Source organism: Ictalurus punctatus, chromosome 20 (assembly GCF_001660625.3).
Source record: "Ictalurus punctatus breed USDA103 chromosome 20, Coco_2.0, whole genome shotgun sequence".
NCBI lineage: Eukaryota > Metazoa > Chordata > Actinopteri > Siluriformes > Ictaluridae > Ictalurus > Ictalurus punctatus.
This window is the reverse complement of record NC_030435.2, coordinates 18,627,727-18,641,069: the sequence shown is the minus strand read 5'-3', so window position 1 is coordinate 18,641,069 and position 13,343 is coordinate 18,627,727. Positions and strand designations below refer to the sequence as shown.

At 36.3% G+C, this 13,343-nt stretch overlaps 1 protein-coding gene across 2 annotated transcripts in view; it reads left to right on the top strand.

Moving 5' to 3' along the window:
- Positions 1-217: 217 nt before the first annotated feature.
- The window catches only part of theg (theg spermatid protein), a 15,909-nt gene continuing 2,783 nt past the window's right edge, over positions 218-13,343 (top strand). The window contains exons 1-5 of one of the 2 annotated variants that reach the window (XM_017495090.3): positions 218-265; positions 2,042-2,121; positions 5,080-5,144; positions 5,953-6,019; positions 8,026-8,152. In XM_017495090.3, coding sequence (XP_017350579.1) covers positions 2,060-2,121; positions 5,080-5,144; positions 5,953-6,019; positions 8,026-8,152 — 321 coding nt within the window. In that variant the 5' untranslated portion in view covers positions 218-265; positions 2,042-2,059. The other variant, XM_017495091.1, reaches the window with a different exon arrangement.

Here is a 13,343-nt window from a genome sequence, read left to right as displayed (position 1 = left end):
AATGATGATGTGGATTTGCCTGCAGTTTCTTTGTGTTATAATGTGTGCTGCTATTTATTTGTTTGTTTGTTTGTTTGTTTGGGCCCTGAAAGAGGTCCAGAGCTGCAAAAGAAAAATCTTTTCCTTAAATCATCACAGGTTGGTAACGGTTTATGATCGTTAATCAACCTGAAACGGAAGCTTCACCAATGCACGTCACTTTGTTACCATAGCAACCCGGATACCGACCGTTAGTTTTGGCGAAAGACAAACTATCCACTGCCAGGTAGGCCATACAGAAACTTCTGCTTTAAAGTCTGGAAAGAAAAGAGAGGTAACAGAAAGGGAATTAAACATTACGTTTATTTGTAAACATCGGCAGAACTTCACAGGTTTAATTCGAGCTATCGTTACACTTGGTTTAGTTAGATGATTTATTTGACTCCATTATGTCTGTGTTAGTCCAGGGCCAGGCCTGCTGTAGTTTATCTGCTACTAATGATATATTATATGAATGAATTTAATTTTAAAAAATTTAAATTTAAAAACAAAAAACCCAACAACAGTTAAAGTATAGGGTTTCATCTCATTGTGTATGTGAAAAGCCACTATGAAAGGAAACCTGAGTGAAGGATTATTTTTCTAGGTTGCGTTTTACTACCACCTGCTGGTCATAACTGGTATCCCATTATTGCTCAATAACAATTGAACAGTTAATGAGCACATTTAATTAGTTTGATTAGTTAATTGATGTGATTCTGGTATGAAGACCTCAAATTTAGTCGTTCTTAGAATATTCCTTTCGGTTTGTGGTAAGTTGTATATTACAATGGTTGCGTGTTATATTTAAATATATGGGGATAATTTTTGAAATTCCATCGTCTAAGCTTTCTTGCAACAAACCCAAATAGCACAGTACATAATACATTTCAAAAATCCTGAAGGTATCTGCTATGAACATATGAAGGGAAAACGTTTATATATATATATATATATATATATATATATATATATATATATATATATATATATATATATATATATATATATATATATATATATATATAAACGTTTTATATATATATATATATATATAAACGTTTTATATATATATATATATATATATATATATATATATATATATATATATATATATATATACACTTTTCAGAAGGTTGACATTTCTGTATTATAAATTCTTTTTTTCTAATATTTTGAGGTACAGGATTTTTAATTTCAATGAGCTGTAAGCTGTTATCATCAAGATTAAAACAAAAACAAAAATCTTGAAATATTTCACTTTATGTGTAATGAATCTAGAATATATGAAAGTTCAACTTTTTGAATTAAATTAAGGAAAAAAAAACAAACTTTTCCATGATATTCTAATTTGTTTGAGATGCACCTGTACATGATACGGACATGACTGTGTGTTGAGATAAGTTGAGATAATGCAAGCAAGAGTTACCCAAGAAACATTGTGGCAGGAAGGTTTAAGGTTCCTTCCACAACATTAGAATTAGACATGTATAAATGTTACAGTGATATAGATGATGATATAGATGATAGACTGATGAACTGATAAACTCCCAGTGGTGGAAAGAGTTCAAAACACACTGACACCTATTTGAGTAGTACTCCTACTGTAGTAATACTTCACTTGCGTAAGAGTGAAAGTAAAAGTAAGGATCACGAAAATGACTCATTAACTATTCATTAAATTTGAATCACTCATTAAAATGTGTGAAATGTAATTCTTTAGAATCTGCACATTATAAAGGCTTTTAATTAGCTTACAGTGCATTTTTACTATGATTAGAGTGCATTATGTTTTAATTGTACTTACAAATAAAAGTCCTTTTTATGGTGAATCATGAACTCCAGTGCTGTAATGAGAGTACATGTAGTTTGTAACAGTCCTCTCGTATGCTCCTACACCTGATCAGATCATCCATCTTTAATAAAACCACAAGGTACTTTCTCTCCTGCTTGATTTATTAGTCTCAGCTATAAAGATACACATTAACATAGCATGTCTTTTTGAACTTCATCTGTCTTTTAGTACACCTCTGGCTGTTCAATGGCATCACGAATTGAGCGTCTCGCCCGGCCTAATCCCAACCTACTTAAATTCCCTGACAGGTAGGATTCTGAATAAATACAGGAGATTTAGTGTGCTTATACACTTGCTGCTACAACCCTGGTTATGAGGAGGAGCTTGTTTTCCTTCACCGTAACTTCAGAGGCAGAGCTCCTTGTAAGACATGAGTATATTAGCCATGTGGTTATTTTAAGTTACATTGCAACATTGGAATATTGGCAATGAAATATTTCAATATGTCATAAATATCCATATATTCACTCACTAACAGTGTCTAACAGAAGTCTCTGTCCTTAATGTTGGTTTGTCTCACTTGAAAAGTGTTAAAAGGTTGTGTAAAGTTTTTTTTTATTATTATTATTATTATTTTTTAAAGGTTTTAAAAAATGCATTTTTCTGAAAAACTTTTTCAATTTTGGAAGCTCAGTTGTGACCCAAAACAATTGCAGATGGCAGTGCTTTTTAGAAGCCATAGGATTACATGTACAATATATAGTGTGCTGGTGGATGAAAGAAAAAAGCTGTGAAAGCAGCCTAACAGCACTGGTGTATACCTTCTGTCACACTCAGGGCCGGTTCTAAACATTTGGAGGCCCTAGGCAAAATTTATGTTGGAGGCCCTACGCACCCCTCCTATGACAACATGTTTTTTCCACCATTACTTCCCATTAATGTTAACTAAACTTGATTAAACTTTTATTTTAAGTCAGTTTATTATGATTATTTATATATATTTATATATATTTACATAAAGTCACACTGACTAAAAATTTTAAGGCAGCCAGGATATATATATTTTTTTTTTGCAGTAATTTGTTCAGTAACTTATTTACAGTAACACACTCACTATTTGGGATAATGAACAGTTTTGCCCACTCTATAGAGTAAAATGGGAAAAAATGCAAGACAACATTACCAACAAATAATTACAGATGAACACTTCCTGCACACCACTTTGGTAAATGAACATCACCGCCTTTATAATTTTTTCCTGGGTATATATATATATATATATATATATATACACACACACACACACACACACACACACACACATATATATATATATATATATATATATATATATATATATATATAGTCATGTTATGTAGTCATGTTGTGCAATACCTTTAATATGCACCATATACACATTCGCCTCACACCTCCAAAGGGTTGGAGATTTGATTCCCGCCGCTGCCCTGTGTGTCGGAGTTTCCAAGTTCTCTCCAGGGGTTTCCTCCGGTTTCTTCCTCCAGTCTAAAAACATGCATAGTAGACTGATTGGCATGTCCAAAGTGTCTGTAGTGTATGAATTGGTGTGATTGTGCCCTGCGATGGATGGGAACCCCGTCCAGGGTGTACCCTGCCTTGTGCCCGATGCTCCCTGGAATGGGCTCCAGGTTTCCCATGACCCTGTAGGATAAGCGGTATAGTAAATGGATGGATGGATGCACTATATACACAAATCAAATGCTAATGGCAGTGAAAGAGACAAACTACTAAGCAGAAAGAATAGTTCATTTCTTCATAAAATTGTATGCTTATTTTTTAATAAATATAACAAGAATTTTTTATGATTTGAAAACTAATGAAGTATTATGTTAAAGCAGTAATGGAAACATCAGCAGAATTTAGAAGATATACAGACAGTTGAGGTACCTTTTTTAATGCTCTAGTGTGTTTGCTTTTTCACTTTGAATACAGACTACTTTACTTTTACTTTAGTATTTTGCTAGTCAGCTCTCGTCGCAATGTCATTGTACACCTGAACTCAATGTGTCGGACAGTCTCGACATGTCGGCGACGCTCGCACTCTTATGAACTCAGAATAAACTGGCAAATGATCTATCCCAAAATGACACTGATCGACAGAACAAGGCCCAGTTTATTTATAGAATACATTGCAATCACTCACTCCAAAATAATTGATGAATACTCACATTCTTTCTATGCGTGCGTGTTTATCCTTTCGCTCAGCAGCCCCCGAAGATGTGTTGGTTTCTGCGCCATCATAAGTCACTGACAAAAGTTGCTTTTTTGCATTTTGTTCAACGTACCCTATCTCTTCATACATTCAGAGGGTGGGACCCTCATTAATTGGTGTCACTACAGGTGAGTGACAATTTATCTATATCCAATGCAAAATGGCTGCCCGACTAGAGTATAGTGATTTGACGGTTATGGAGGCCCCGCCTCCAAGCCCAAGGCCCTAGGCAATCACTTACTCTGCCTATAGGTAGCTCTGGCCCTGGTCACACTCATATGATTACTGTAATCAGTAGAAACCCAGTTTATGTAGGGTGATTTGTGTGGTTGTTTATCACTTGCACAGATGTTATGAGTTAATTTATGATACTTAAAGTCGTTTGTGATGTAGTGTGAAGTTCAGTGACTGCCTGTAATTGTTTTTTTTTAATCACCTGGTCTTTATCCAATCATTAACTGTCCAGTTTCGATGAGCCTGTGTCCACTGTAGCTTCAGATTCCTCTTGTTGACTGACAGCACTAGAACCTGATGTGGTTGTGTGTTTTGAGATGCTTTTCTGCTCACCATGGTTGTAAAGAGTGATTATTTGAGTTACTGAGCGCTTCAAACAGTCTGGTCATTCCCCTCTATACCTCTCTCAGTTACAAGGCATTTCTGCCTGTGAAACCACCACTCACTAATTGTTTTTTGTTTTTGTCACCATTCTGTGTAAACTCTAGAGACTGTTGTGTGTTAAAATCCCAGATCAGCCGTTTCTAAAATCCTCAAACCAACCTGTCTAGCGCCAACAAGCATGCCACGGTCAAAGTCGCTGAGATCGCATTTTTCCCCATACTAATGTTTGATGTGAACATTAACTGAAGCTCTCGATTTGTATCTGCATTCATTTATGCATTGTACTGCTGCCACCTGATTGGCTGATTGGCTAATTGTTTGAATGAGCAGGTGTACAGGTGTTTCTATTAAAGTGTCTGGTGATTTGTATGTCTATAATGATCTCATGTATTTGCAGGCGCTCCGTATACTGGTTGGATGAGCTTCCAGCAAAATCAAAGCGGTCCACTACTACTGTCTTTGGTAAAAGCATTTCTTTCAAGAAATTAAGACTTTGGGTGCGTCTCAATCAGCTCCCTAGTTTAGTAGTCAAGGCACTGATCAGGAAGTGTGCCATTTCCTTAAAAAAATCCCACAATGCCCCGCAAAAAAAGACGGACGACAAACTCTCAGCCAACTTCCATCTACAAATGTAAGTAGCTTGTTATCTTTGTTGTAGCTTTCACATGATTACTTACGTTAGTGATTTCTAACTCTATTTGACATTCTATATACGGTTTGTTTGAGTCGAATGACTTTTAAGTGTTTAATGATTTGTTAAAAGTCCACAATCCTGCTTGACGTACCATGACAGAAACCCGTGTGGTTAATCTAACACATTTATATGACATATAAATGTGAGAAAGATATTGGTCCTGCTTGTCTCGTTTTACAACAGGAGTACATAGTCATGTCACCAGAAATTGAGCCATCAGTGTCCCAATGTGTAGTAAGCGAACTCGTGTACACTATATAATGTTTCACAACCTAGGGAGCTGATTGAGACGCAACGTTTAATGTGCTATACTATACTGTATCAATTTGCCAATTGCTCATTTAAAAGTCATATAGAAATAAAGGAATCTAATTACCTTAAGCAGGTTCATGTGCCAGTTTTCCCAGACCAATTAAACATAACCTACAGGCTTAAAACTTAGCAAATGACTGGCTTTCACTTTAGAAACCTCATTAAATCAAGTACGCTTCTGGGAAATCATCTTTAATCAGATTGGTGGTGTATGCAAATAATGGTTGTAATGTGTATTTTAAATGTTGTCTTGTCTCTCGGCAGAGCTCACATCACGTTGGTCCCAGCCGTCACAGAGGAAAAAGATTAGTACTCACTATGAAGACAACAGGTATAATGTATATAATGTGTATAATGCATGCAAGGCACAGCTTATGTTCAACTTCCAGAATCAAAATCAGTTTAATTGAATTTAAATTAATTTGAATTTAAAGTAAGTTTCATTTGGATGGATTTTACTTTTATAGGAAAAAGATTAGCAGGGAATTAAACAACCAGGTGTGCTGTTATCAGAAAAGCTACTAACTGTTACGAAGCGCTGATGCTGGAGACTCCTTCCATAAATGTTTAAAAAAAAAAAATAAAAAAAAAAGGTCTCCTTACTATGTCAACCATACAACCTTGTTAAAAGCAACCTCATTTTTTTGTTTGTTTGTTTATAAGTAGGCTTACATTATACTCTATGTAGCATCCCTGTGAATGAGCTGTTACTATAGAAATGATAACGTATTAGAATTAGCACATTAATACTGTATAAACTTGTGATCTGGCTTGCGGCTGGAACTATTCGTGTTACTGGAAATTAATCAACACCTTCTGCAAGTCAGATTTGTGATTTCAACATAGCTGTCGGATAAAATAAATTAACAGCTAGATGTTATATATTGAAAGATTGATACTGTGTTTGGAAAATCTACAATATCTGTAGTTTAAGCTGTACATGCAGACAGAACAGCAGATAGGCTTCAGTAGCACTATAATTATGTATTTGCATATAAAATTACCAAACGTGTATGCTGAATGAGCATAATTGCATAATAACAGCTGTCATGTCAGGTAAAAAGTTGTTGAATAGGAATATGGTTTGAGGGGAGAAACAGTTTCTGTTTTAAGGAAGAGGAAGGAAAGTAAATGAAATAATGTGTGGAACTTATATTTGCTTCAGGGCTCATGTGCATTAAGGGTTGCACAGTTGTCATCTGGTGGCCTCTGACTACCCCCACTGCTTGCCAGCTGTTTGTAAAGCATACTACTTTTGGATTTTGTTCATTTATTTACATTGAAATTGGACGATAATATTGACAGATTTTGCTTAAATAATACGTAATACATTGGTAGACTGACGCTAACCATTTCGTTTCATGTCAAGATCATGCATTTCCTGTTTATGTCAGATCATGTTGCTCATTGGCTGGTGATTGTGAAAAACGTTATTGCACAACACTCCAAAGAAAAGGAAAAATCCATCCTGAATGCTTTGCATGTCAATATTTCAAATCATAATACCCTTCAGTTCAAAAGTGCAAAAGATTTATTTTTATGCTTTGATTCTGAGCTGGCGCGTTTGGTTTAAATTTCTATAATCAAACAGTTTCCACTTTGTGAAGCCCTTGCTTAGTCTCTACCAAAAGAGAGCAGTGCAGCAGTGCTTTAGTCCTTTAGTCTGTCCAGCTCTTTCACCTTCTCGTTTGTACTCTCTGCGCAAAAAGATCATCTTCCAACGCTTCAAGTTTCATGCCAGTACTACCATCACCACCATCGTACTTGTCATCACGTAATTCACATATAGGCGCATTGCATTCTTGGAACGTTAGCAGTTTCCAATATTTCTGTGTTTCATTAAATGACACTGAATATTGCTGGAAAAGGGTGAGTGAGTAAAAGATGCTATTGCTCTTTATATTTTTAACAGTCTTTGAAAGTACCGTGGCTTATTAAGCACCTTCTTTTTATTGTAATTAGCGCTAGATTGAACTACTGCAAACTACTCAACAAATATGGTTGAATTTGATTCAGTTGGTTATTCCTATAAGAAAGATATCCATATATTTCTCTAAAAAAAAATGTTGCACGAGTTTGTTTATTTTTCCATGAGTGAATTATGTGGAAAGTTTAAAAAACTTCACTTTTAAATATTGAGTATTTGAACATATACACAAGTTTAAATAATCAATAATGTATCAAGAATCTTCAAAGAAAATGTACTGCTTTAGAACATATCTGGGCCTTCCATCTCCTAATTATCTACTCACGTCACGTATAAAGTAGTCTCTCTCTCTCTCTCTCTCTCTCTCTCTCTCTCTCTCTCTCTCTCTCTCTCTCTCTCTCTCTCTCTAGAGAGTCTCCTGAGTGGAAGGTGGGCGCAGCCACATTAAAGGCTCGTCCCTCTGAAAGAGTGTGTTCACTCGCTCGACCCCGTCAGCCTGCAGTCGGCTGGCAGCCTGATCGCCCCCTATTGACCACAGTGAGTCCTCACAGCTCTGTATACTTTTTTGTACACACGTTATTGTGGCTTTTCACCTCCATCTACCACGACCGCCCCCACTCAGGATCCACACAATACTGCTGTGCTGTTTCTATGTCAAACCACATTAATATTAATTATTGCCTCACAAGATCTGGGAAGAAAAATTCCAATTAATATTTACCAATTATATAATAATAATATTAAGAAGAATTCACAAATGGAGAATACCATAAGACCCTCCACATGATTTCTTTTCCTATTTTTTATTTATTTGTTTGTTTTTATATATTTTTTGTATTGCATTTATTTTTTACATTTACATTAAGGTGCACAAAGTAGTACAGATAAGTGAGCACTGTTGGGAATGTGCTATAGGGAGGGTACAGTCTACCACTTTTTGTGCTCATCTTGGACTTATACAGTTCAAAGTTTTAAACGGAGTCCATCTGTCCAAGTCGAGACTTTCTGTGATGTATCCTGAGGTAGAGGACAAGTGTGATAAATGCCATGGCTCTCCCTGCCATCTTGGCCAAATGTTTTTCTTCTGCCTTGATCGCCATGGTTTTTGCTCTGGGGGTTTTTTTTTACCATCATGTCCACTATTCTTAGGGTAGATTTAAAGCCTTGCCCATTGATTGCTGTATTTGGGATTCCTGATGACTCCGTTCCATTGAGCTCGATACAAAAGGATGTTATTGCTTTCACTTGCCTTATAGTAAGACGTTCCCTACTATTGCATTGGAAGTCTGCTAAATACCCATCTATCTCCCAGTGGCTAAAGGACGTGATGTTTTTTCTAAAACTCGAGAAAATAAGGTATACGATGAAGGGTTGTACGGACAAGTTTTTTTTTTTTATAAATGGCATCCCTTTATCGTATACTTTATGGAGTTACAGACACTTCCCACATAAATTTTTGTGCCTGTTGTTGGGTCTTACAATATCTATATAACCAGCGATAGTTATTGGGTAGCCATGATTAGCCGGGGAAGGGGTTACTTTTCATTTTGTTTTCCTTTGTTAGTATAAAAAGAAAAAAAACCTGTGAATGTTTACTGCTGTGTGTTGCTCAATTTGTTGTTTTTTTGTTTGTTTGTTTTTTTTGTTTTTTCTTCTCAATGGAATATTTGGGAAAGGGAGGGAAGGAGAGAAGAAAAAAGGTGATGTTCAGCAGACATGTTTGGTAGACGTGTTCAGCAGAAATGTTCAGCAGAAATGTTTAGTTCAGCAGAAAAAAGGTGCACAAAGTCTCGTATGTAAGCTGTTGTTTATGAGTCATGCAAGTCATGTTTTTAAAACATTTAATTTTCCGACAGTCACAATTATGATCAGGTTTTTTTTTTCCAGTTTCCTTATTTTATTACAGAACGGTGTAATTAGACACCAAGCATACATCAAGCATGTACTTGAGAACGAAGACATCTGCCTCAGAGCTCTTTAAATGATGCAACTATCATCCATCCATTTTCTATACCGCTTATCCTACACGGCCGCGGGGAACCTGGAGCCTATATCCCAGGGAGCATCGGGCACAAGGCGGGGTCACCCTGGACAGGGTGCCAATCTATTGCAGGGCACAATCTCACACACATTCACACACTATGGACAGTTTGGACATGCCAATCAGCCTACCGTGCACCATGCAGCCTACCATGGACAGGAAGATTAAACCGGGAGAGAAAACCTCCGCAGCACGGGGAGAACATGCAATGTCCGCACACACAGGGCAGTGGCGGGAATCAAACCCCCAACCCTGGATGTGTGAGGCCAACGTGCTAACCACTAAGCCAGTGTGCGCCCTGCAACTATCATATTTGGTACATAACTTTTTACAACAGGTTTATTATTTTTATTTGTGATATTTGTGACATTTTAATGAGCTCTAATTGTTAAGTTCATCTAAATATACAGAAATGTCGAAACAGAGTAGCTCATATAGTTATACGTGAACAGTAAATTAATATTAGTTTCTTTATTTTTTGAAGGGATCTATTTATGTCCTTTATTTTTCCACTGTTTGTTTTTGACAGCTATGATATGGATTTATAGTGTCTGTTGCCAGAAAAACAACTGTTTGGGGAGGAGCAACAGGTGGCAACCAATAAGCAGTATAATGAGGCAGGCCAGCAACGCAAGACAAACCACATGCTTTTCATTATATACACAATGTCGCCCCTGGCATGATAGCACCCCAAATACCGTCCAGGATCTGCATGTAGTGTGCCAAGATGTTTGCCTGTAGTGGATGTAGGAGCGATGCATAATTTCTTTTGAGTTTAGGAACTCTGATGTCAGTAAAATGTGTGTTCAGAGGAGGAACTTCAGTCTGTGTGGTGCCCCAGGCTGTAAACGGGAGAAACAAAACAAATGGCACAGTGGTACTTCTATTCATTTGTTAATAATGTTGCGTGAGAGTTCATCAAACCCCACCTCTGGTACTAGCATTTAGGTGTTCTAGCTTTGACAGCATCCATGCAAGGGTTTTTGGGGTGTAGTCTTGAACACTGAAAAAGATGTATTTGTTTTAATACTAATAACACACAATAATCTGCCTTCAACTATGCAGTAACAAAAAATCGGTTGTGGTGCCTTGTGCATCCTATGCAAGAATCTGAACATCAGAAGTTTTGACTCTTGATGTAAAAGAACTGAACCATAAGCTGTGAAAATACTTTGAAGTGCTTTGGCATTATTCAGACATACAGTCCCTTTTGAAACTATTGGAACAGCAAGGCCAATTCATTTGTTGAATTGTGCTACATACCAAAGACATTTGTGTTTGAGATCAAAAGATATGAGATGAGGATTTCAGCTTGCATGATCGTTCCTGATATTTAAATCTAGATTTGCGAAACAATTTAAAACATAGAACCTTTTGTATTAGACCACCCTATGTTTAGGTGAGCAAAAGTATGGGAACAGATAAGTCTTGAAGTAAATAAATAAATAACACTTCATATTATTTGCATATCCCTTGCTTGCAATAACTGCAACTCATTGGCATCACTAAATTGTTGGTTTCTTTTTTTATGCTTTTCCAGGCTTCTACCACAGACTCTTTCAGTTGCCTTTTGATTTGGGGGTTTATCCCTTCAGTCTCCTCTTCAGGAGGTGAAATGCTGCTCAAATCGGTTAAGGTCTGGTGATTGACTTGGCCAGTTTAAAACCTTCCACTTAGTAAATTAGTAAATATGATGATACAGAAATAAATGGAAACAATGGCTTATGTACAAACCTGATCCAAATTTCATGGAGCATAATATATTACAACCATAAGTCTATTACTCTATAGTCCATTATTTAAATTGGAATTATTTAAATTACAATTATTAATGCTTAGACCGGCATTAATATCTTTTAAGTCAGGGTTACATTGCATTAATTAATAATAATCAAAATGTACCCACTATAGCTGTGTGTAGTCTGTTAGTCTGTTAGTCTGTCATGTGTGAGATTAGCAATCCAAAGTAATAACAGTCTCAAAAGTGTCCACAAATCCAGCATAGCATTTACAAATATATTAACAGATATGGTCAATAAAATCTGTTTTCTAGTCCCAGTTTGTCCCAGTACATACATTCAGATTGCAGAACATACATTTATTCAACTCTGTCTTCTACAGAATTTCTACAATTCCTCAACCTCAGCTACTTCACTCGTGTTCATAATTCATCTCAAGCTGATGCCCTGTGGAACTTTCAGGAAAGCTTGTCTATCTAATGTGACTGAGTAAGATACCTAAATGATAAAATAGCCAAATCAAGGAACAGTTGTTTATATTTGACAATAGCCATTTAATAATATTTCAGAAACGATCAGGAACATTCACTGGACACACTAACAGACCGATAGAATGCAGTGCTAGTCGAAATGAGAGTCCTTCAAGCAGCATTTCATTATAATTCGAGTATTATTTTCATTTAAGAATGACAAAAACACTCACACTGAATGTACAAGTGAATATTTTATTTAATTATTAGATTTTTTGGAGAGCCCTGCAGAGATGTGTGCACTCTGTGTGGATTGTGTGGATTGTATGGAGAGGTGGCGCTATAAATAAAAGGTTTTGTGTGTGTGAATTTGGGCCAGTTTGTACAAACTTTTTGTTGGAAATATGGTTTTATTTTCGCGCTAAGGAGGGTGATGTTTAGGTTGGGCTAATGGAGTAAACCACTAACGATACAAAAAAAGAATAGCGCACCTCATATTCACATCATGTTAATCTGTTCAATCTAAATGTATTCATTTTCAGTTATATCCCCGAGAGGTAGAAATGACAGCACTATCAGCAGGGTCTGGGAATTATGGCTTTGACAGTTCCATATCACTCAAGGGGTGGCTTAATAAAGTTCAAAATTGTTACTATAAATGCAGACTTTAATACACTGAAAAAGACACACTATTAGAATCTATATATATATATAAAATTGGGTTCAATCCCATGTGTTACATTTTTGAATGTCCATGGAATAAAATAATTACACCATTTGTAATTAGATGCCACGAGTGTACCTTCGGTCATCATTTACACTTTTGAATGACCGTGTAATACGAAGCAACGTGATAACATGAAATTTAAAATGATCTTATATGGCCATTGGCATTATTTCGATTCAGGACAGCTGTCCTTTGCTGCTATTGTCAAGCCACTGTTTGACGCCGTACACAACAGCGCTTCACCTTCACGCGTTCGCTGAGAGGAGGCTAATGGTGGAGAGGCAGGAATTTAGCCAATAGTTGCTGCAAGCCTTTTATAATCAAACACTTGGTGTGCGAGAAGGCGGGAATTTCAGAGAGAGGTTAAAGCAATGCAAATATGTGCACACATGATGCAATATTAGACCATAAGCACATTATAATGAAGTTAAAGCCGAATGCCGGACATTTTCTCAAATGTAGAAATCCCGTCCTGACGCTTTTTTAAGGTCTGAAAAAGAGGACATGTCCTGGAAAAAGAGGACGTGCGGTCACCCTAACAAAAGCATTTCAGAGAATAATTTGTGTTCATTTCTACCAAATTAACTTTGCACAAAATTTATTTGCGCATGCAAAAGGAGGTTGCTCTTGTGAGTCACGACTGGCAAGAGCTCTATTGTGTTATGTCAAAAGATACATTTTTTTTAGTTTGAAATTTAAAAAAAAATTGTAATCCTGATAGTATTCCCATTTTTAAAAAATAAAATCTACC